The sequence below is a fragment of the Aulonocara stuartgranti genome (genome assembly GCF_965226115.1).
Source record: "Aulonocara stuartgranti genome assembly, chromosome: 7".
Taxonomy (NCBI): domain Eukaryota; kingdom Metazoa; phylum Chordata; class Actinopteri; order Cichliformes; family Cichlidae; genus Aulonocara; species Aulonocara stuartgranti.
In genome coordinates, this window is record NC_138945.1 from 44,676,409 (window position 1) to 44,702,809 (window position 26,401).

At 40.6% G+C, this 26,401-nt stretch overlaps 1 protein-coding gene across 2 annotated transcripts in view; it reads right to left on the reverse strand.

The window, feature by feature from the left end:
• The window catches only part of LOC309710369 (chemokine-like protein TAFA-5), a 49,209-nt gene extending 25,408 nt beyond the window's left edge, over positions 1-23,801 (reverse strand). Inside the window, exon 1 of one of the 2 annotated variants that reach the window (XM_082539757.1) lies at positions 23,163-23,801. In XM_082539757.1, the coding sequence (XP_082395883.1) occupies positions 23,163-23,253 (91 nt within the window). In that variant the 5' untranslated portion in view covers positions 23,254-23,801. Of the gene's footprint in view, positions 1-16,478; positions 16,963-23,162 lie in introns of those variants that run through there. The other variant, XM_082539756.1, reaches the window with a different exon arrangement.
• Between the last annotated feature and the right edge of the window lie 2,600 nt (positions 23,802-26,401).

Genomic DNA, 26,401 nt, shown 5'->3' on the forward strand with positions numbered 1-26,401 from the left:
TCTTTATGGTTCTTTTGTGATCTATTTATTTAATTTATACACTCATTATATTCGTCATGGGCAGAATGGTGGCACAGTAGTTAGCACTGTTGCTTCACAGAATGTTCTTGAGTTTGATTCTAACATCTGGCGAGGGCCTTTGTGTGAATCACAGAAAAAGTTTCTGGCACAACTTCACCTACTTCCAAGGTGCATGGAGAGGATGAAACAATTCACAATGCAGGAACTCCCGCAACGCTTAAGGGAAGAGGAACAACTTTATTATGTGACCAACGCTTTTCGGCTTGTGGCCTTCATCAGGGTCATAGTAAAACATTGTAGAAGTTTGCTTAAATAAAAGACAGGGAACAGAAAAAAAATTCAAAATAACCAATCACATCTTCATAGATAGATAAGATAATGTATAACAGGTTGGTATTTGGTTAAGTCACACCCAAGTAAACATACTGGACTAGATCATTAATGATGAAGATAATCATCAATAATAAGGGACATAATCCCCAGCTGTCTCAAAATAACACGTGTGAAATACATAAAAAGAATATTATGAATATACAAACAAAAAAAAAAAACATAAAATGGTTACAAATGACAGCATTTCATAAAAAAATAAGGAGGTTGGTGCAGCAGTTAAGAAACAAGAGGAAGTCATAACATGAAAACACATTTGTGGAAAGGTCCTCATTTATGTCTCTACAATGTAAAATCTCTCAAATGTAGACTTAAAACGAGATGTCTAGAATGCTACACCTTCTTTTGCTGATAAAATAAATATAAATAAATAAATAAACATTACCCATGCGAGAATATTGTAACTGGGAAAAAATAATAATAAAAACATTAAAAATATAAAAAGGTTTAAGCTCACAAAAACTCATTGATAGAAAAATCCTCATTCACACCTCTAAGGTGCAGACTTTTAAAACGGAATATCCAAAATGCTTCTCTTTTTTTCCGGATAAAATTAGTATTACCACCTCTTTGGTTTAGTTTAATTGCTTCAATGCCAAGAAAAAATAAAGGTGAACTTGGATGTTTATCATTGAAGCGTCTTGCAACAGGGTTGGTTAGATCATTCCTCTTGATCGAACTTCTGTGTTCATTAATTCGATCTTTTAGAGGGCAGGATGTTTCTCTTATATATATTTTAATGCATGGGCACTGTATCATGTAGATTACATTTTTAGTTCAGCATGTGATAAAGCCCTTTATTGCAATGGTTTTGTTACTTATAGGGTCTTTGAATGATTTTACATTTTTGGTGTATTGACAATTAATGCATGACCCACACTTGAAATTACCTTGTACGTTATGGCTTATTAGGATTTTATCTGAAGTATTAGGGTCCTGGCAAGCTCTATCTTTAATATTCCTTCCTCTCCTATAGGTTATCATTGGTGGTTCCTTATACAGGGAGTGCAGAATTATTAGGCAAATGAGTATTTTGTCCACATCATCCTCTTCATGCATGTTGTCTTACTCCAAGCTGTATAGGCTCGAAAGCCTACTACCAATTAAGCATATTAGGTGATGTGCATCTCTGTAATGAGAAGGGGTGTGGTCTAATGACATCAACACCCTATATCAGGTGTGCATAATTATTAGGCAACGTCCTTTCCTTTGGCAAAATGGGTCAAAAGAAGGACTTGACAGGCTCAGAAAAGTCAAAAATAGTGAGATATCTTGCAGAGGGATGCAGCAGTCTCAAAATTGCAAAGCTTCTGAAGCGTGATCATCCAACAATCAAGCGTTTCATTCAAAATAGTCAACAGGGTCGCAAGAAGCGTGTGGAAAAACCAAGGCGCAAAATAACTGCCCATGAACTGAGAAAAGTCAAGCGTGCAGCTGCCAAGATGCCACTTGCCACCAGTTTGGCCATATTTCAGAGCTGCAACATCACTGGAGTGCCCAAAAGCACAAGCTGTGCAATACTCAGAGACATGGCCAAGGTAAGAAAGGCTGAAAGACGACCACCACTGAACAAGACACACAAGCTGAAACGTCAAGACTGGGCCAAGAAATATCTCAAGACTGATTTTTCTAAGGTTTTATGGACTGATGAAATGAGAGTGAGTCTTGATGGGCCAGATGGATGGGCCCGTGGCTGGATTGGTGAAGGGCAGAGAGCTCCAGTCCGACTCAGATGCCAGCAAGGTGGAGGTGGTGTACTGGTTTGGGCTGGCATCATCAAAGATGAGCTTGTGGGGCCTTTTCGGGTTGAGGATGGAGTCAATTCTAACCAATATAGAAATTATCTATTAGATTACATTAGTCTTGACACAGCCTCTGCCACCACATTAGATCAATTGCTCTGGGCCCCTTTTATCAGCTCCATCACCTAGTGGGGGTGGGGGGTCATAGTTTGGTCCCGCCTTCACTGTTGTGATTGGTGAGGGGGTAGGGACAGGCTTAGGGCGTCGGGGGGTTCCCCGGAGGCATCTTCCTTGGGGGGCTCAACCCGGGGTAGCGGTCACGTCCGGTTGAGGGCTCTGTTGGCTCTCAGGTGACTGTTTCCTCGCGGCTGCGTGCAGCGGGGCTAGGGGAGGGTCTGTGCTGACGGACGTGGGTTACTGACCTGGCAACCTGGCTGCCCCTGGGTGGGTCCGGGATGGGCGTGAGGTTCTGGGGGCGCTCCGTCTCTGGGCTGGGGCCCGGGCCGGGCCTCGGGGGCTCGGGTCCTGGTTGGTGTGTTGCCGGGGTTGTGGGCGGGTGGGTGCATGGGGGCCCGGCTCTGGAGCAGGGTGCCGCCGGTGCATCGAGCCGCCTGGGGGGCTCTTCAACTGGTGGGGGGGATGGTCACATCTTGCAGGAGCTTTCTTCTCTCAGGAACTCTCTGCAGGAGGGGGAGATACAGGAGAGGTGGAGGAAGATCTCAGCCTGGGCGTTTACCGTCTTATGTAGTCTGGAAGATGTGTGGTTGGTGGGGTGGGTGCAGTTTTCTCTGTGGTGGGGTTGGGTGGACTGTCCAGGGCTCTGTGGAGCCGGGGGGCGCTACTGCACTGGGCCCCGGTCTGATGGGCCTGGGCCCCCCTTCCCTGGCGGGTCGCGGAGGGTGGGAGTGCCTACTGGGGTCAGCGGGGGAGCTGGCCCCAGGGAGGGGTTACCTGCCCCTCCCTTCCTTCCCTCCCCATCTCCAGCTGCCTCCCTCTTCCCGCTCCTCCACAACCACCCACACATGCAGGGCCTTGGAGTGGGGGTATGTCACCAGGGTGCAGAGGAGGCTACCCCCCCCGTCCCCCCCCCCCCGTCCCCTTCTGGCTGCCTCTGCCTCAATTTTATCCCACAACTTAGACATTCACATTACTCACACTCTCATAACACATACATATAGGATCTTGGGGGTGGGCACAATCACGGAGTCCAAATCACCATCAGGGTGTATACCTCACCCCTGACGTCGTTGCCCACCTCTCAATTTTAAATACACTTAGACATTGAGGGTTAGCAGGAGGGACCATGCGCTTACCTGCTGCTCCTTGGCAGGTAGCTCCATGCCCTCCTGGGTTTTAATTGCACCTTAGAACACATATGCATCAACACTACAATGAGCGGGTGGAGGGAGGTTTGGAGTCTTCTCCCACCCCCATTCTCTGCGGCCTGCTGGAGCGGGAGGGCTAGTAGGAGGAGTTGGCCGTCCGACTGCGGTCTGGGGTGTGGGGCCTCCCTGCTGCTGCGGAGTCGGGGTGGTCTGCCTCTCCCCACCGCAGGGAAAAGGGTAACACCACCTGGGTCTGGGTGCAATTCCCCCCTCCAGGGGCAAGGGTACCTAGACCCGGTTTGTAGAGTACGCTTGGGGAGTGTGATTGTGTGTACAGCGTCTCTTTATGTCTGTCTCCACGTTGGTTGAGTGTGGAGTGAGTGCATATGAGAGCATGAGGGTGGGAATGGATGTTTGTGTCTGTGTGTGCCTGTATGTCTGTGTCTATATGTCAGGTTGGGTATCAGACGCCACCTCTCTGGGGACACCTCAGGCCCTCCAAGGTTTGGAGGCCTATCTCCACCCACCACCACTTCCCCTGCCGGTGGCGGACTCCCTCAGGTGTCGGTGTGTTGGTGGTTCTTTGTGTCTGGGGGTGGGCGTCCGGGTACACACCGGCTCACTCCTTGGCGGCCGCTTGTCGGGGCCTGGGGCCTGGGGCTCGCTCGGGCCCCTTTGGAGGTGGGGTGCCCCCGGCCTCTCGGCCTAGGGCTCGGTCACTCAGGCGCAGCTGGGGGCCGGCGGAGCTCACGGGCGCGTCACTGCAACTCCCCCTGACTTCTGCTCCGCGGCTGCTGGGCGAGCCCTCATCTGGGACTCTCCTCAGCTCTTGCTGGGACAGTGGCGCGGCTGCCCCTCTGTTGGTCTTCCATGGTCTCTTGTGTTCTGGGGGCCTCTGGATGTCTGGAGTTTTGATCTCCTCCATACCCGCTTCACACCCTGGAGGACGGGGCTGTGGCCCCCCCCACACTCCCTAGCAGATCATTACATGGAGAAACCTTTGGAATGCAAGCATGCTGATCCACACAGGTATGCACACATGGGTATTCACAGACACGGACTAAAGCTTTCTTGGCTGCTGCCTCAAAGCACACTGTGCGCTGTCTATCTTGCGTGCTGCACAATATCGTTTATTACTTAGTAAATACTGATATCTATGACTAGCTAGTTTATTGTGATGGTGCTTTGTTTTCTCTATTATTATGTTGCTCTTTGTTGTTTGTTGTCTCCTCTGTTTGTTTTTGTTTGTTTTTTTTTTTTTTTTTCTCCATACAGGTGACCCAGGAGTTTTTTTTTTCTCTCTCTTCCCCCCCCTTCTCACCGTCTCTTCTCCCCTTTGGTTTTCTTTCTTTCTCTCCCCCTCTCTCTCTCATTCATTCCCCCTGTCCTATTTATTAAAAAAAAAAAAAAAAAAAATGACAAAGGATGAACTGAAGCTCTGCCATCACGTAATGTCGCATACTGCTGTTTCTGATGTCATTTAAAAAAAAAAAAAAAAAAAAAGAGGATGGAGTCAAGCTCAACTCCCAGTCCTACTGCCAGTTTCTGGAAGACACCTTCTTCAAGCAGTGGTACAGGAAGAAGTCTGCATCCTTCAAGAAAAACATGATTTTCATGCAGGACAATGCTCCATCACACGCGTCCAAGTACTCCACAGCGTGGCTGGCAAGAAAGGGTATAAAAGAAGAAAAACTAATGACATGGCCACCTTGTTCACCTGATCTGAACCCCATTGAGAACCTGTGGTCCATCATCAAATGTGAGATTTACAAGGAGGGAAAACAGTACACCTCTCTGAACAGTGTCTGGGAGGCTGTGGTTGCTGCTGCACGCAATGTTGATGGTGAACAGATCAAAACACTGACAGAATCCATGGATGGCAGGCTTTTGAGTGTCCTTGCAAAGAAAGGTGGCTATATTGGTCGCTGATTTGTTTTTGTTTTGTTTTTGAATGTCAGAAATGTATATTTGTGAATGTGGAGATGTTATATTGGTTTCACTGGTAAAAATAAATGATTGAAATGGGTATATATTTGTTTTTTGTTAAGTTGCCTAATAATTATGCACAGTAATAGTCACCTGCACACACAGATATTCCCCTAAAATAGCTAAAACTAAAAACAAACTAAAAACTACTTCCAAAAACATTCAGCTTTGATATTAATGAGTTTTTTGGGTTCATTGAGAACATGGTTGTTGTTGTTCAATAATAAAATTATTCCTCAAAAATACAACTTGCCTAATAATTCTGCACTCCCTGTAGGTACCTAATAGGTTTGGGTCATTTTGAAGTATATGCCAGTGTTTTAAAATGATTTCTTTAATGGTTCTGGTTTTTGGTGTAAAAGTTGTGCAAAAGACAAGGTTAGATTTAAGTTTTGGAGATTTCTTAGTTGCTAAATAGAAATCCTTGCTTACTTAATTCACCTTCTCTTCTGCAGATCTTAACCACTCCTCTTTGTATTTTCTTTCTTTAAATTTGTTCAACATTGTTCTTTGCTCTCATTATATTCATCTGGAATTTCACAGATACGTTTGAGTCTAATCAATTGGCTTGAAGTAATGTATTCCAATCAGTGGGTTTAGAATAGAGACAGGTGGATAGAGATTTGTCTTTTTTTGTTACTTTTATGTCCACAAAGTTAATTTCTTCAGTACTGTAATTGAGGATGAAATGTAAGCCTGCAAAATGTCCATTAAGGAATTCTACGAACTGTAGTAATATAGAGACTGGTCCTTTCTGAGCGGTGAAGTTTGCATGTTCTCCCTGTGTTTGCCTGGGTTCTCTCTGGGTATTCTGGCTTCTTCCCAACTAACCCCACTAACAGGCAGTTAGTGGGGTTTGGTTAATTGGTCATTCTAAATTGCCCATAGGTTTGAATGTGAGTAAAATGGTTGTTTGTCTGTCTCTCTGTGTTAGCCCTGCATCAGGTTGGCGACCTATCGGGGATAGGCTCAAACCCTCCCCAAGGACCCTGATAAGGATAAGTGGAAGAGAATAGATGGATGGATTACAATCATCACATATACCCATTTTATCAAAAAGAAACACAAACATATTTAAGAAATCACAAGTACTAATTGTTTATTTAGTTACATGAAGTGCTTTCAAATGTCTGTTTCTGTTTCTGTTGTCTTTGATCATTCATATAGTTGTTATCAGTGTTGAGTAAGTTACTTTAAATTAGTAACTTAGTTACATTACTAGTTACTTCTATCAAAAGTAACTCAGTTACTTCAAGTTACTCGTTACTTTCAACGTAACTAGTTACTAGGGAAAGTAACTTTGGTTTTAGTCAGAATTCTCTTGTTAATGTGTTGCTTCCATAACTTTGCCAGTCTTCTAGCTTGCTTACTTGCCACAAGTGCACTGTGCCACCTACCAATAGAAAAACAAAGTGCATATTTCCACGAGAGAAATCCCACGCCTGGACCGTCATTGACTGCTGCCATGATTCTAGCCTACGTCACAGCGTCATGTGCGCTTTTTACATCCAACACAAAAACTGCAGTCGTGGTGCTTTCGATTGTAGTCAGAACTCGGAAATTCTGCCTTCCGAATAGGAAGATGTAGGCAACACCAGACTGCAGATGAGCTGCATACAGGGCTGGACTGGGACTATAATCGTTCCAGGCATTTTGACTAGAGACCGGCCCGCCATTATGGGAAAAATCATAAAGCCTTTGAATGAAAATAAACACTGTTGTGACAGTGATGTTCCCTGTTTTGATGGTATATATGTAACAATCTATCAATCGTTTGTTGTAAGATTCAGATAATTATTTTTTAAAAGTAAGACATTTTAAATGAGAATAAGAAAGAAAAGTATTTTTTTGTGCCCTCCTTTCCCTGTTAATGCCCTACTTGGCCCCCTGGCAAAAGCTTTGCTAGACCCGCCCTGCACAATTACCAGCTGTCAGCTACGTAAAAAAAGATCCTGGTGTTATTTGTCTCTCAGAAACAGTTCATAACTTCCCTTCAACTCATTCATGTCAGCTAAAAGATAAACCTGTTTATAATATAAACCAGATAAACCACTCAGACCAGCGGCCGCCTCGGGTCTCTCCTCCTGCCTCTCCTTTCCCTCATCCACCTGCCATTCTCCACCACTTGCTAATGTTACTGAATCTGTGGAAGCTCCGCGATAGCCACCACACGAAGTAACGAATAACGAGCCTATCTAAATCCCAGTAACGACTAACGTGTTCCTGATTTTTGCATAATAACTAGTTACCGTGCTCGTTACCACAATAATAACGTAGTTACTGTAACGCGTTACTTAATAACGCGTTAGTCCCTACACTGGTTGTTATGGAGATAATATTCAGTTGCACATGTCATTTTGTATATTTAAATTTACATGATCTGTCCTTTAGATCTGATTAACTTGATGGCAGCCAATTATCATGCATTAAATATGCAAAAAACAAAAAGGGCTTTTTTTGTGTGTGTACCTAATAATTTCCTCTGAATGGTGACTGAGAATCTTAGATCCATCACATCTCAGCCACCTGGAATTAGTGTTCCTTCTGATCAGATGTTCAGTTGTTATAAACATGTTGGTTGTTTTGTACCATCCAGTTTCTATCATCTGCTGAAGAGTGTCCATTTTACAGCTTTCACAGTTCAGTTGTTATAAATGACTATTCCTTTGCCCCACCAAATCCCTGGATCACCTAAAAATGATCCCACATGCCCCTGCAAGCCTTCTCACAAGGCTTCTTTACACTGGCCTTCTATAAATTTTAGGGATCAGTTTAAGATTTTGGTGATCACTTTTCTGTAAGCGGTCTATGCAGTTTTAATACTATTTTTCATTGAGTTTAAATAATTCGAGAACAGCTTCACAGCCTCTCTCAGAGGCCACTCTGTCCTTCAGCTGCTTTTGTATTCATTCTGTCATTCTGTGGTTGGGGCTGTTTGAAATACTGGCTGCTGGGGTGAAAAGCCTGTCAGACTGAAACATGGCAGAGTGTCAGAAGTGCTTGGGAGCTCAGAGGTTCTGAAGCAGCATGCAGTGTTTGCTGTCAGCAACGCCTCGATGAAACATGAATAAAGGCGCAGTGCTGTTGTTTCTATCAGCTCGGAGTCATTGCTGCTGTCCGTCACAGAAGTAATCACTCAGGAGGATTAATGTCTTTGTGACAAGGCATACTTTCTCCTCTTCAAAACACACAGGATCCTTTAAGTGCAGGAAAATGGCATTATCGAAACAATAGATGAAAACATCAAATGAGCAACAAAAAGTGTCAGTATGCAAACAAATTACCCCCCTAGTGTAGAGAAGGCTTGCTGTATTACTTCAACTTTGTTAGATAAAAAAAACTACAACATGCTTTCTCCTAAAGTCTTTTAATGGCAGGAGCTCACCCCTCAGTTTACATATAAGTCACAAGTCCACTTGTTTCTGTTTTTTTTTTGTTTGGTTTTTTTATTCCAAATGTATGGTTCATTACCAGAGTGCAAACTCAGAGTGTCACACTCAAGAGTGAGTCACCACATACAATAATATTGACATTAAGAGTGAAGCTGAGGGCTTGCACTTAAAACACAACAGTATATACTAATAAAACAGGAAATTCGAGAAAAAAAAACCCCACACCGTGTGTCTCTAATACAAGCCTGTCTTTAAATGGAGTTGTGACTTTCTGTACATGAGGTTCATACGGGGCTGGTTATTATTTGAGGACAGACACTAATTAAAAGATGCAATGCTAAAACTGAGCTCTGTGCTGATGAAACACATACAAAGAAAACAGTTTCATAAAAGTGAGTCTAACAGTAACATGATCTTTCCTAACACTAACACTGCACACAACTTTGTGCTGAGACTACACTTTTGATGAAGTTCAGGTGTGCACACAGGTGTACACACAAGTGTTCACACAGGTGTGCACACAGGTGCTCACACACACACACACACTAAATTGGGCTGCTGTTGCCTCTAAAAATATCTTGCATTATTAGTACTCTGTGCTGCTCAGTAACATTGTCATTGTTATTTATGCTGGTCGTTGCCGTGGTTTCTCTGCTGTTTTTTCCCCTCAACAGGTGTTGAGAAAAAAAAAGTTTCTCTGTGTTTTTCCTCTTCTCCTCTATTTTTCTCTCACTGTCTTTCTCTTAACTTTCTCCCCCAACTTCACTTTCTTTCATTTATTTCCTTTTCTGTTTCCTGGGTTGTAATAATCCAAAACAAAAACTCCTAATAAAGTTCTAATAAAATATGACCATCAAGTGGACCATTATAGTCAATGCCACTATGCTCCACTTGTGAAAGTAAATCTGTTTGGCGTTTTTTGGCCTTCAGACAACAATTCTGATTGCTACACTGGTGGACAGGCCAGGGGGGGGAAATGAAGTTCATAATTACATATGACAGCCTGCATTAATAGCACTCCAGCTATCTCTCTGGTGTGACCTCCCGCTTCTGTTAACCTCAAGGCAGCATGGAAACTGATCACTGCCTGAGAGTTACCATGATAGTAGTTATGACACTTCTCCCTCTTTCTCCTCTCTGTATAAAATCAGGTCTGTAAGATTTGTCAAATCACTGATTTACTTTCCGGTTCCAAAAGGCCAAAGTTAATCTTGGGGAGATGACATTTCTCCATCGCTTTGTTTGCTCTCATACCAACAAATGACACTAATACAGTTAGAAAGTAAGAAAAACTGCTGTCTGTCCGGACTTTCTTTCTGACCTCAGGAATTTTTTCCATCAACCTAATTCATTATGTTTTCTTGGTCTCAGGGATTTCTCTGGTTTTTGAATTTGATATTTTAATTTTGATATTATTCCAGTCATGTTAAACTTCAGGTCTGATTTTTAAAAAATCCTGCTCATTTAATTATCATTGCAATCATTAGTTTTAGTTGAATTTTGATTGTGAATTGTGATTTTGAATTTAAGTTCCTGTTTGTTAATTTCTCCACTGGAAAAACTCTGTTCAAGTTTTACTTTAAAAGTGGACAAGAAAAATAACCTTTTTGTCAAGACATTTCACTGTAAGAGGCACAGTTGTAGCTGAACTTAACAGGACTAAAGCTGACATTCAGCATCATCCTTTGTTTTACAGCAGTACACTTTCTGTGCAGACTACCTGCCAGTGGGTCCTTCCTCTGATCTCTGCTGTTTCTCTCTGCAGTGAAACACTTGTATGATTTTTACTCCACTGTTTGGCCAAACGAATCGCTTTAAACTCGGCTGTAGCAGAAAAGCTCAGATTACAGGAAAATAATAACAGTTACAGGACATTGTTTTTTCCACTTGTATTGCTGTTTCCTTACCAGTGGGAGCTGACACACAATCTATTCATGGAGATGACAAAAGATAAACTGACACCCAGTGGATATGACCTTTTATTATCTATTGTCTTTTTTTCAATTTCCCTGCAAATTGAATTGTTTACCGTAAGAGGGAAGAAAGAAGAATAATGATGAGGGTGAAACTGATTTTGACGTGATAAAGCAGCTGTCTGCTGGCCCTCTGATGACAGTTAATGAGTCTATTATTGTGCACCAGGAAACAAATTCAGAATCCCGCAACGGGTGAGATGGAAGTCTCTAAAGCAGCTTGTTCTCAGACGGCAAACTAGCAAACTATCAAAGAAGTCAGAGGTTGTGTTTAACATGACGTAGAGCAACTTTTGGAGAGGAAGTATTAAAACAAATCTACAGAGACACCAAACTGTTAACTATTTGTTTGTTTGTTTTTTACTTCTTTTTCCTGCCTCCTGTCTTTCTTTGTCTTTTCTTTCCCCTTTCTTCAGTGTAATGCGTGGTTAGCATTACTGTGGAAATTTACAATTACTTTCATTGTGGGTATTTTGTATGTTTTTTTTTTATTTCCTGGATTTATGATTGCTTTCACTGCCCATATTAGTTTCACCAGTGTTCTATCACTCAATGACCTCTCTGTGTATTTATTGTGGCCTTTACTGTAGATTGTATGTTTGATGCTTGATATTTGCCACTGTGGCATCAAATATCCATTAAGCTAATCCATCCACACAAGCTAATAAAGATTTCTAGCAAAATGCATTCATAAACTGTGCAGAACAATGCACAGACACAGAAATCTGCTTATGTGTTCAAGGTAACAGAAGGAATGTCTGTTATTATTGTTATTATTTCCAATTTTAATTAATGACACATTTAATTGATACCTTTGTTGCATCTATTAGGTAGACCATGTAAGTATATTATTAAAGTGCAATGTTAAATATCAGGGAAAACTTTGATTTATAAATATGAAATGTAAAAAGATAAAATGAAATGCATAACTGAAATAATTACATAATTGAAATACAAAAAATATTACTACAATATTATTATATAATATTATTATTATATAATATTCAGCAATATATTATTATTAAAAATTATTATTTGCTTTTTTTAAATATAGAAGCCCATGGATAGTGACAGCGTCTGCTGTAACAACAATCACAGAAAGCATGTTAGCATATGCTGCACACATGTGACATACAACCAGCCAGCTGCAGAGAAGCTACATGACCTGCGAGAACATGACAGAGTGTTGCATGTGCAAAAGAGTGATGTACCACATAGCGTTGGCATCGTGAACATTGGTATTTCAGAAATAAACCTCTCGTTTTGATTGAGTGATGAGACTTTAACCACCCACCCTTCAAAAGAAGCTGCCATCGTCAGTCACATTCAGTGTTGCTTCCAAATAGGATTTTTTTTTAAGGTTTTGAATTGTATATTACCCTTTCTTAAACCCTGGAGTCCGACTCCTCTATTTTGCACAGGAACATATAGTTTAACTTTTTTAAAACGAATGTTTTCAGTTGAGCTCGTGTTTCTGCTGAAGACACTTTTATTTTGGAAATCAAAGCTTGTCAGTGTTTTGTGCACACACGGCAACAGATCCTATCTTGTCTAGCTGAGCCAAGGGGGTTTTGGCTTTTTTTTGTCACACTTCCATGCTTACCGCTGAATCACTCGCTGATGTGCCTCCTCCAGACCCATTTATTCAAATCCAATTACACTCTCTGGAGCTTTTCGCTTTCTTAATTTTTGTTGTGTGTTTTTTTTCCTCAGCTGATGATTCCCTCTTTCATTCAGTTGCTGTGTTCATAATTCCCATGAATATATGCTCAACTTAATGGAGCATTGAAAATTAATTTGGGCTCTGAAGGTTCCTTAGTTAAGCTTTCAACACCGCAGGCACAACAGCGTGTCTGCTGCATAACAGGTTTGTTTCCAGGATCTAAACGAGCTTTATGAGCAGGCAGATAAAAGGAAGGAAACACAAAGTAAACAGACAGCATAAGGAAATTAAACTTGATCTGCGGTTTGTCTTCATTAAAGTGTTTCACACTGTGATGATCAATGAAAAAGAGACAACCAAAACAACGTTCTACAACTGATCTTTTATACTGTGCTTTTTTTACCTTGTGTTTTGATGTCATGTAAACTGGCAGACCGTTTTACAAAAACGACTCTGCAGAATCATTGCAAACGTGCAGCTGCTCACTTGACTCTGTTTGAGCTATGACTGATGAATTTCAATGAGCAGCTGCTGGACTTTATGATTTTCCTCTCTTTGCAGCAGCACTGATTATCTGAAACATCTGCATATGATGAAGAAACTCGGAAGCAGCTGCTGAATAAAAACAAAAAAGCAAGTTTCTGCTTCACGGAGAGCAGAGGGGATTTTATTGTTTTCCTGTCATACATCAGAGACTGAGGAGAACTTTAAATGTGCCAGTGTTATGTTGCATCTGGCTGCCTCAGAAATGCATATTCTACCTGAAATAAAAACAGTAACATCTATGAAACATGACTAATTCCAGGTATCACCCACAGTGTGAAAGAAGTCTGGTATCAGATCAGAAATGTCAAAAATCACTTTCACAAAGAGCCAGAGTGGAATTGTCACATCAAGGACAGTTTCTTTTCGAGGCTTGTACTATGAATCGAGCTCAACATACCGAGGCCAGCTTTCTGTTACGTGAACAGCAGCGATCACATGACTCTGGCTCAACTTGGGTTTCCTTTGTGCATTCACATTAAAGAGGTGGTGTTGTAGTATCTGACCAACCACAATTATTGATAAGTGTACTGGCAACAAAGTGGCTGATTTTTCAACACAAAATAAAACTAGATGAAACGCACAATAACTGAAAACAACACAACAGTGTGTGAGAGAAGAAAAGCACTGTAGTATTAAATGTGTGTGCTTTAAACACATGGATCAGTAAAACTGGAAATGAGATGCTATAGTAAAATGGCCTGTATTTAGTATAGTATAGTAATACACATTAGCCTATTTTAAGTCATAAAGGAAAACTAGCAAAAATGCTGACTTCTGTGAGTTACTACTCACAGCTTTGTCATTTATATACAAAGAATTATAATGGATTATAAACAAGTAGTTCATTCTCTTCCACCTTTCCTTTTCATGGTCGTGGAGAGGAGTGGAGTTGGGGGGGGGGGGGGGCTATCCCAGCTGTCTTAGGGCGTGAGGCAGGGTACACCCTGGACAGGTCACCAGTCTGTCGCAGGGCAGTAGAACCATAAGACTGTTTTAAATGAATAAAGTTGCATATAGAAATATATATTCAATACATCACACAGAATGGGAAATAGACTTTTGACTCTATTAAAAAATGTAAACCTTCCAACTCTCACGGTTCTTCCAGGAATGGAGGTACAACTTTCTAGAGAACTGATCAGCTGATTTCTAATCTGAAACAAGTTTGCTGCAAGTTAAGGTTACCATGGCAATGGACCCCTGTAAAAAGAAATACTGAAAACTTAGAGATGGACGATCCGATATTACGTATCGGTATTGGTCTGATACTGACCTAAATTACTGGATCGGAGAAATAAAAAATGTAATCCGATCCATTAAATATCAAAAAAGCACCTCACAAAACTTGTGACACGGCATAACTCTGCTCATAACCGTAGCACGTCGGAGCAGTATGCCTCACGTGATAGAGCGGCTTTCATCTGAGGAAGTTATCCCAGAGAGAAGTAAAGCAAGTGTGTAAATTCATCTCTGAATGTTTGTAAAGCATTCCCACGTTAAGCTTAACAACCGATATATGGAGCGACTGCCTCTCTCTCCCTCCCCTTCCTGCTGCTACTTCAATCGGGAAACTGCTTAATGATCAGCTGATCAGCTTTTCTGTTGCGAGTCCGTCTCTCTTCTTTGTTTTTGGCCCACTTTGCACCAGAAAGAGGAAACCAGCTGCTGAACAACAGCAGCACGTTTAAGCTTGATAAGCTGTTGTTAGAATTTAATGCCGATAGGGCATTAACAGGGAAAAGGGGGCACAAAGACATACTTTTCTTTCTTATTCTCATTTAAAATGTCTAGCTTTTAATAAATAATTATCTGAATCTTACACCCAAAGTTTTAATCTGATGTAAAATGTATAGAAGTCCATTACTCTATATAGTAACTGTTAAGTCTAATATACCCTACACACAAGGCTGGACTGGGACAAAAAATCGGCCCGGGCATTTTGACTAGAGACCGGCCCACCAGGATAAAGATTTAAAATGTGACGTCATTCAGGGGTAAAACCGCAAAAGATTCTGGGAACTTGTGGCAAGAGGTACTGTAGCGCACGCAGGCTTTCAATTGAACTCAGTTACACAGCAATAAAAAGAAACCCAAAAAAATGGCAAGAAGCTGTTGTATTATTAACTGCAATAGCCGGTCGCATGACAGCCACGGGAAGCCGACGGGCAAAGAGATCGTTTTTTTTATCAGATTACGTCGTTGAAGAGAAATTTTTTAAGCCATGTTTCCGAAGTAAGAGCCGACGGATGGTCTGGATATACCAAATTCTGAGACGTTTAATAATAATAATAAACGTCTCAGAACACTCCAGCTCACATGTTCGTCTGCTCCAAGCATTCCCACAAAGGTCAGAGTTTTGTAGTAGTTAATACGTCATTTTCATAACATAATTAGTGACATAGATTACAAGCAAGTCTGGCGCTGAACAGAAATTGTTGCTCTATGCTCCTTTGTTTATTGTGCATAAATAGTGAATTGTCCTGACACAATATTGCGTTTCGCCTCTGTTATTATGGTACATTGACAAAAACATATACTTTTATTCACAGGGTAAAACAGTTGTTTTGTATCACTAATTGCCCAGTACGATTACAACATACAATATTATTGTCACTGCTACATTTCTGTAATGCTACCAGAAATTATTTCCACTACTAATTAATTACCGTTGAGCTCAAAGGTTATATTAATAAACGGTTAACGAATGTGTATTTATGACGACGATTTGTGAGACTGGTAAACTTAACCTTTGTTCGTACGATGGTCTTTCGTTCTACACGGTGCATTTCAAGGTCCTGTACCCATCCGTCGGTAAACTGTACCTGGGCTTGTTGCAGTGACCTGAAGTTACTAAACTTCATGAGTGTATGTGTTGTGATGATTTCTGATATGAGGTTCAGTTCTACAGTGGTGATCGCAGGGTGTGCACAGGTCAAGTGCCACTATGACCCTCCAGAAAATAACGAGGACAGGGGATGATCGTTCAGCTCTTTAATGGCAGATTTAGCGTGGGTGTGGGTATGTGTGTGTGTGTGGTTCTACAAACAGAATGGAAAATAGAATACAAATTACAATCAAATTATAGACAACAATAATCACCATATAACATATTACAGCCACATACTTGTCTTATAGGCCCTAATACTAAGCTGGCGGCTTTTACTTATAGTCTGAACCATATTTGACAACAAAGAAAATAAACATCTTCCCATCACTTAACTCTTGTGCCCCACTCACTTATGATGCCAACTAAAGAAGGCAATACACATAACAAATCACCAACTTAAACTGAACTCAGTTTGGCCTAGGCGAACTTAGCTTAGCTTAGCCTGCTTAGCTTAGCGATAACTTAGCTGATAGAAAATGTACAAACAGAGGACGTCCAGAGCAAGAAAACATACAGGCTATCCTTCTTACACAAGAAATATCCTGTAACTCACCAATCTTATGGACGCACACTCTAATTGAACCCACATAAACTGCTCTCGAGCATAACTTGTGATTCACACTGCCTTCATGAACACCATTTTCCATCCCAGTCAAACATTACTCACAAAACGGCCGCGCCCTCTAGTGGCGAGGCAGAAAACTGCATCACAGTCCTGCCTTCAGAACAGTATGCACTCACTCCAAGAACCGTATAATTATAAATATGAGCGTGGTGAAAGTTGGGCAGCACGCTGACGTCTTTTGTCCACTCTGTGTGCTCGTAAGGGTCTGACCCTTTCACTCATTTGATTTTTCCTCGTATCTTTTCTTTGTCTTTTCGTCGAGTCTGTCTTTGTACGGACCGGCATTGTTTTCCTTTTGTTTTGTACATTCCTTTTTTGTGCGCCAAAGAAAAAACAAGAAGGTATTGGAACCGGAGAATGAACGTTTTGCGGTGCTGCAAACGCTTGCATTTGATGCGGTACTTGGATTGTTTTGCCACGAGTTCCCGGCATGCAATGCGCGAAAATCACGTGATTGCTAAACAAGGGGGCGGGTGCATCCGGCCTCCTCTGCTGTAATTGGTCCAGCCCAGAGTCAATCATGACCAATTGGCCAATCCAACACCTTTCATACCTTTTATACCCTTCCTAAAAAAAAAATAAAAAAATCCATCGGCCCATAAAAACAAAAAATTGCCAGCAGCCCACCGGGCAAATGCCCGGTATGCCCGATGGCCAGTCCAGCTATGCAAGTTAGTACTTTTTCCTTTGGGAAAGTACCATCGGTAAATTCTGCAATTCTGTTGAAGAAAGATGTTGAATCTATTTAATTATTCTTGAAAAATAATTTATTTCTCTGCATTTTTTTTCACCCTGCATCAAATTAAAGTTGATTACATAGATTAAGCATCATGAGGTGGAGGGTGGGGGGTGGCTCCCTATTTTTTATTTTTTTTTTGCTGGGAGTTTGCAACCCTATTAGTTAGGTTGCTTAATATTTCTCTAAGTACTCTTTAAAATACCAGAATAGGGAGGATGGAGTGGGTTTAAGTTTATTAGATTGATCAGTGTTGCTCAACTATGAAATACTTTGGGTGCAGTGTGTTTTTTACATACAGGTATAACAGAATAGCTTTAGTGTTGTTGTTTATTTAAACTTGAGTATGAACTTATACAAAATGCAGCACGATATTAAAAAAACAGTTTTATTGATTAAAAAACACACTATATCGGATTCATATCGGTATCGGCAGATATCCAAATTTATGATATCGGTATCAGTATCGGACATAAAAAAGTGGTATCGTGCCATCTCTACTGAAAACCCAGGGTTAAGCTTGAACTTAACTTCATAAGGAAAAGTCCTGCTTCATAGTACAGTCCTCAGGTCTGCCTAAATCCCTGAATCACACACAACTAAAAGAAAATCTTTAATCAAAACAAGCTAACTACCATGCAGCTAGTGCAAAATCATGAAAAGGACATTTTTCAGGCCTTTGCATTTTATTACATAAAATACATCCGGGTGTAAAAGCAATACAACAAATTGTTAAAATTTTACCCTCAACCTTTGAAATCTTATGTGGTTTTTACATACCACACAGACTAGACTTCTGGTGTGAAATTGGTTCCAAGAAAACATAAAAACCTTGGTAAACTTTTCCCCTTCTCAAAAATAAAGTCTCTTTGCATTTCTTTCCCCTCTTCAAGTTTTTGTCTTTACTGGTGTGTGAATTCAAAACAAAACCCAAATCTCTTACAGTCACAGGCCTCTCGTTACACTCAATAAAACAGTGCTCAGTTTCCCACCTCTCTTGGGAAATTTGCCGTTTAACAGTCATCCCACAAACCATAAGGTCTCCTCAGCACACACTCAGATGTACACTACAGTGTTAATTTCCTCAGTCACACCATAAAGACTGTGTGCTCAGCTATAACTGCTCAGCACACCAAACTGCACACAAATCATAACTGAGCTCTTCTTTATTAAGCTGGCTGTAACCTTTCAGTCTGTGTGCAAGAGAGCCTCAAGGTCCCAGCAGGCTACCGCATAACAAGAGAGAGGTGGGATTAGTGAATGTACAACACCTGTGCCGATCAGCCCTCCCTCAGACCACTCCCTGAGCAAAAACCACAACCTGCCACTATAATCTGCCTTTATGATTAACTTTGTTTTTTGTTTTGTTTTGTTTTTGCTGTTTTTTGTAGCTTAGGGTTGGAGGCGAGTCTGTTTTAATCTGGCATGTCCGTGGGGTGGGCATCATTTTGCAGACAACAGTTAGCAACAATAGTTATCTCAACACACTTTGTGGTAGAAAAACAATATTAAACAGAGACAAGACTAAATTAACAATCTCCTATGAAGGCACTTGGTGATGGTGGTAAGAAAGAACTGCCTTGTAAGAGGAAGAGGACACCAGAGGATTGCATAGGGTAAACACAATAACAAACAGGACATAACACAAATTACAAGCAAGAGTAGATCAAATTTAATGGTGTGCAATAGTAGCACAAAAGGGGGAAGTGGTCAAGCCCAGTGCATTATGGGAAATCACCCAGTCTCTTGAGCCTACAATAATAACAACTTAAGCTGTGAACCTAATCCCAGCACTATCACCGCCAATGACAAAATATTCCAAAACAGTTCTCTGGAAGAGAAAGTCATAAAGGTAGAAAGAGTGTCTGCCTGGTTTCACAGGATAAGGGGCTTGAGCTCAAAGTGGGCATGAAATGCTTGTACTGTCCATAATTTAAAACATAAATGTATTACAGTTTTCACACTGTATGGTCTAAAAAGTGGGCTCAGTTTTGTTGTGTCCTGGCAATAACAATTACAAAAACCAAGGAAAGACTGTTAGCTTTTACTCCATGCCTCAAAAGTGGCAAGTGGTTCTTCAACACTGGCTAGCTGGAAAAGTGACCTGATGGATGTTAAGACCTACAGTAGCTAAAGATGAGGCCCTGAGAAAAGTCATTAGACCTACCAAGACACTAACTAATGCTACCCTCACTGTACTTTTATTATCGTTGGAATCTTTTTCAGTTCACTCCACAAGTAAACAAAAAATAAGTTCACTTCAATAACTGCAGATTTTATGTGCAGTATTAACCAAAGATGAGAGAACTGAATATGTTCTCACTGTATTCTTGGCTGATGCAAATTGTTATAATATCAGTTCCAGTTTTTGATATTACAGCTGATGATGTCGTTGAGTGTTAATGCAGCTTAACAAAACACTGATTATAATACATCCAGATGTTTCTCTCTGTTTTTCTGCAGGTGAACATGATGCAGCATGACTGTTAGTATGTTAAAATATAAACTTTCTCCTGCAGATTTTCCTCTGCAGAAGCTGCTGATGAAGACTTTTGCAATCATATTTATGGAAAGCCTACAACAACATGGAGGCTGCACTAGGCTGTAGCAAAGACACTGTGCTGGCACAAACTGTATTAAAGATGCATTTTTTAGGCTACATCGACAAAATGTTTGCTCATCAGCTGACCTGTTCACTAGATCTGGCTCCTTGCAACTTTGTCCACTTTTCCAAAATTAAAATTGCTCAACTTACTGGACACGATCCAGCTTACACCATAGAGGCAAAAGACATTGTTTAATTTTTACTGGCCCTTTCTGATCACAACTTATTAACTCATTTTCACTTTTCATTGGAAACGTTTGAGCTTATTAATGTTACTGCTCTCTTGGTATCCCAAAGGAGGGGCATGTTCAACACTGCAGAACCCCCTGATGAGGTGCTTTTTGCAAACTAGTACTGACAACCACAGAAAAATCAGTGCTGCTAGAGATGGAAGCAGAACAGGTTGATTTTTTTTTTTTTGTTCTCTTTAAAGTAAACGCTGTGGTGCTTTTCCACTTGGATCACTGAGCAATTTTATATCAGTGTTTTTAGTGAATGCAAAGTACGAGTGGGACTCCAACACTAAGCTGGAGCATTGTGTGTGTGGTGCTTCAGGGACAAGGCTTCGTAAAAATGCTCTGCACTTCCTTCTTTTCTTTACTATCCACCACAGAACAAACCTGAACACTGAAATTTTCACAGTGTTGGCGACATTTCAGCCAGATGAGTCCGGAAGGAAGTTACAAAAAGAATTTCTCTACTACTGCAGTGCTGCTTGTTTTGGCAAGAATCACTCAGCTAAAGATGTAAATAATGCAATGTTTCAAGAATGACAATTATATTTATTATGTTTTACTGGTGACTGGAGTTTGTAAGCAGTACAATTTATTTGTTAGTGCAAACAAAATTAAGACCATTGTCTGTCCTTTCTCTCCCTCTCTATCTATCTATCTATCTATCTATCTATCTATCTATCTATCTATCTATCTATCTATCTATCTATCTATCTATCTATCTATCTATCTATCTTCTTACTATAATGATCATTATGTATGTTTGCATATATGTACACTATTTCTTCCTCAATGTGCAGGCCAATCTCCACAAAACTGTTCGTGAATATTGTCACACATACAGCAATTATTCAAATCTATAAAAAAAAATTTAAATAAAAGATTTATTATAATATTATATTTGTATAAATCATCCCCCTGCAAATGCAACGTTTTATTCTCTGTTTGTATTTTTTTCCACAGGTCACGTTCAACAGACATCGCCTGCACTTAATGTCACGATCACCAACATCTGTATCCGTGACAGAATTTTGTTCTTGTCGCCACTACATATGGAATAAAGACAGAGCGCTGTAATTTCGAGTAATAATAACTAAAGTAACTTAACCTTTTAACTCTTCAGAACTCTTCAATGTCTCTTTTTACACGAGACATTGTATGTTGAGTTCGGCTTTTGAACCAGCTGCTTAAAGTCCTCCTTTACTACTATGTAACTGCATTACTAATTTCCATGCACTATTTTGTTCTTCCTGTCATATTCAGCCTAACGAGAGAGTTTGATGGAGTAATTTATATACTTTTAGGTCACATACCATCAGCTGCTTGTATCATCTCTTCACATGCCGTCATAGCCTGGTTGTACTGTTTCCACCTTTGGCAGGAACAGTTTTCTCGCATATTTTACAAAGCTTTGTGCTTTGTTAGCAATTGCTGATGAAACTCCTGTTTTCCTGACTTTGTCTCCTGTCACGTGTATTATGCAAGTAAACACTTGGCATTGTTATAACATTGTAATATGACGCTTTTATGTCACGTAAATACTTCATATTATCACAAATAATATCACGAATAATCTGATATGATATATGACATATACTGATATAGTGACTGCTAATAAGAGATAGATTCTTCCGACTATCTAGACTACAATATCTGAAGATCCGTTTAAAGTGAAAGATCTCAGAGGCTATAGGAGAATAGAAAAGGAACATTATCAAAGATGAAGAATTTGATAAGTAAAGAAAATAAGGGATCCACCAGCAATGACCCTGTTATAAGAAAGTTGCAGGGGTCTCAGAGGATGAGTAGCAGTATCTAAACCACTTCTTAGGTGGGGAAACAAGATCAAATGCTTAAAGTAAACTAAAAAAAATAGATGATGGTAATATGATGGTTAGAGGTTAAATGCAGTCACAGAGCAGATGAATCCAAGACGAAGTTAACAGGAGAAAGAATGACAGCACACAGTGAAACACGGTACAAGGTTACTGAGTCCTCCAGAGGAGCAAATTAACTCTACCCTCATTGTGTGAGTACCACCCCCCCTCAGAAAAGATCAATAACTTCATTCTTTTCATTGCAAATAATAAAAAGCATCAGAAAAACATTTGTTTTCCCGATTGTTGTCTTTTAGAGTTGCAAAGAGACTTTTCTAGTTCCTGCTTGAATCTAATCAAATTTTGGTCAAGTTTTAATTTCTAATCATAATTGTAATAAAAGTGTAATGCCCCTGCATTGAGAGAGTGGAGCTTAGCACAAGCCTAAACCCTGTGTACCGGCAGGGTCACATTATGTCATATATTTTCTTAACACAACAGAGATCAGCATACAAATATCAAAACTACTTTTTAACAAGGATTAAAAATAGTCCAGAACATTAGTAAAATAAACACTTTGTATTATTGTGTCTGTTACTGATAAAACCTGCACATCAGTCTAGAAATGAAACACTGCAATAGTAGAGCGACCAGACCAACAAAATAAATGTCACAATTGCTAAGAATGAAGTTTAATAACTTGCCATGACATTCATTAGATTTCCTTGCACGGTCTGTGTACAGAACCGTACAGTCGCTCTGTGTGTGGCACGATGGATAGACAGGTAGAGTGTTTCATCTCTGAGATTGTTTCTGATTGCTTCGGTTTCCTACAGCGAAAAACATCGAAGCTCTGCTGGAGCTCAGACTGCTTCCTGAGCGCCTTATCCCGCCCGGACGTCCCGACCAGGGTCCGTTTCTACTGATGTTGATTCATTTGTTTTGCATCTCTGGCCTTAATTTACCATATCATCATCATACCGTAACCATATCACTGCTGCACAAGCGCTGCACAGACGACTAAAACCGCGGGACTGCATGCACAAATGCACTTCCCTGTTAGTGTCTCCGGGTACTGAAACCACAGAGACAGAAACCTTTCAGTGCATTTTTTCCCATATTGTATCTGACCTGTTGAAGCACTCTGGCTCCTAAGTTTGACCACAAACATACACAAGCACATATGTATGTAACTATGTAACCAGAAAACAGAAACACTACCTTCCCTCAGGATTTGGCTGTGGAGGAGCAATAGGAGCAGGAAGCAGACCGCGGCGGCAGTCAGAGCCCAGGCCGGCCGAAGGAACTGCATGAGGTGAAGAATGTGTGGGCAAAAAACTCCAAACTGTCCTCAGGCTAGTGCCTCCTCACGACGCCACATCCATCCACATTCGACCAAGAGGAGGACAGAGAGAGGAGACATCTCTCATCTTCGAGATGTGTATTCACAAACGGGCCTGAAGTGACAGATCTTCAGTGGAGGAGATCTGGGATCTGAGATCCACTACACGAGAAATCACAGGGTCCTCACAGAGCTCCCCGGCGGTTTCTGCGGGCAGCAGCAGCTTTTGATGTGGGAAGTCCTCCGCTGCAGAATCACAATCCAATAAGCTTCAAACTAGAAGTTTTCCAGCTTTAACCTGCAACTTACGGCTCGGTGTCCTTTGGATCCATTCACTAACTCGTCCACGTAAAATCCGCCAAAGATTAAACAACAGACACCGGGTCCAAACCGAAGCGCCTCGGGGGGCATACTTTACGCTTCTCCGCGGGGTTTGTGATCCTGGTCGGTGCCTCGGTGCTTGCCTGGCGATAAGTGATGAGCACGGAGAAGGATGAAGAGCAGGTAATGTGTGCAGGTCTGTGTACACCCCCCCCCCCCCCACCACACACACACACACACACACACACACACACACACACACACACACGCTCTCGCTCTCTCTCTCTCTCAGTCACATACGAGCTGACGTCACACCAGTTACCAGTTACAAAGACCACTATGGAGGAAAATAAAGCGTGCACAGTATTTAAGACAACCAGACTGAGTGAGGCTACTTCATGATGGACAGGAACGGAATCAGGGCGTCCCTGACCTCCGGGGAGGACTCTGACGTTTGTGTGGGGTGGGATTAAATTGAATTTATCGGTCAATAAATTCAGATTCATGAATAAAAAGTCTCATCACTTGTAAAAGATTATTTTAAATTACTGCTATTATTCCATTATTGGTATTTGGTATCTCAGTTTCCACAGGACGCAAACACAACCTGGAAACTGAAAGCGTCTTCTTAAGGCTTCAACTTGTTTTAATAATGTATTTTTTTGATAATAAACAGAACATTTTTTTATTCATCATTTATTTTATTTTATTTGATTTTCATTGAAATAAAAAAAAATATCACGTGTTCAGAGAAATTAAGAGGAATCTCCATTTCAAGTAAAACTATTTGCAAACCTACTTTAGTTAACATTGGCATGTTGGTATTTTTTAAATTGCAGAACAAAAGTACGTTTACAGTATCGTCCTTATTTTGTTATATATACGACAGTAAACACATGAAAAATAGCAGAAATGTCAGAAATATGTTTTCGTGTATTTATTTAGTCATTATACATTCATTTAGAGCAGGGGTGAGATGTTTTCCCAGGGGCCACATGAGCAACTGTGGACTGTCTGATAGGAAAGGCTTCTCGTGTGAATCGCTTTGGTAAACATTATAGTTGGAATGTTCTGCGAAGTTTCGGCGAGCCTTCAGGTCCACCGCTCAAATTAACGGTCCTCGGCAGAGTCTCCAGCCGGAGCTGTCGCCGCTCCGGAGATGTTTAGTAGTGTGCACCGGTAGCTGCCACAAGCTCGAGCTGTTACACTGCTGTGTTAAAAGTATGCAGTGTCACACAACTCGTGGTATTTTACAAGCCGTTTTTAGCAGCTGGTCAATGTATTTTTCATCTTATTTATTCCCTTTTTTTTTTTACAAGTGAATAACTTGTCACTGGCAACACTTCAAGCTCCTCCCCGCCGATCTGCTCCAGTAAAGAGGAATCATGCTCCTAACTCTGAATCACTGTCCATACCACTGCTGCTAATTATTAATCACCTCACAAATATTAGCATCCATCAGCAATCAGTATACAAGAAAAATACTTTTAAACAGATTTAAAAGGTAATCAGTTAAATATAAATACAAAAGTAGCATATATAGGGTTAAGTACACTGTAAAAAAATCCTGATATAAAAGTATTTTACTGTGTATTTTACAGTTTTGTACTGGTCTTCTAGAATATCATTAAATTCACATAAATAGACTGTGATTTTACATTTCAAATGTAAATTAACGTAAAATCACTGTTTTAGCCTGTTTTAGCCTGCTGTGTTAGGATGGACAGCTACAAATAACAAGTATAGCCTAAAAGAAGACAAAAAATAGCTTTAAAAGATACATAAAATCTTTTTTATAATTGAATTTTTCAACTAACTCGATGCATCGTTGCACCCCTGATCATGTTGTGTCATATGAACTAATAATGTCGCTACTATAATGTCGCTACTGATCAATTACATTTTAAAACTTGCTAAAAAGGTCCAAGGAAGTTCCTTTTTCTCTTTTTAAGGAGAGGTCAGTACCACATCATGGTTTTATTAAGTGATTAGTTTCAGTTAAATGACAGGAAACAGAAAAAAACAAACAGCAAATTATTAAAACAAACATCTGTAATGAACACATATACATATACCTATATAGACAACACAAGAACGCTACACTGCAAACCTATTACAGTAAATAATTAGTGAAAGCTATAATGGGAAACAGTGCAGACAACCAAATTTCATTGATTTAGCTGAGCTCATGAATCACAAAAGTGTCTTCATAACTGGGGAGAAAAGAAGAAAAACAAACAAATATGAATGTTTGTGAATGAATGATTCTATTCCACTGAGTAAAGCCTGAAGTTATCTTGGGGGAGATATTTTATCAAATAATTTTTCTTATATTAAGCAGCAATATTTTTTTTTTCCAAACTTCCAAACTGATAAATATCACGCAGCAACGTTTCTCCTTTGTGTTCAGTATTTAGAGATGAATGAGGACTAATAAAACTGTTGGTTGATGATGGAAACATTTGAAGACAGTAACAGCAGTGCATCAGTTTTTCAACCTCTCTGAATGAATCCATCCAGCTGATTGATTGCTCAGCTTCAGAGGCTCCAGGTTGCTTTCAAAGACTCTTATCAAAGCTCTCAGCGTCCTGTCAGACAAACTCCATCAGAGCTGCCCTACTGCTCTGATGGAGATCCGTCTTCATCAGGTCACGCTCTCTGGATTTCTGCCGGCAGTGATTATTGCTGATGTTTTCCTGCCATCGGTTAGCTTTCCACAGAACTGTCAGTCAGAGGTGTTGTATGAGATGAATCTACAGAGAGAGAGACATCAACAAGAATGCTGCCAGGACCTATC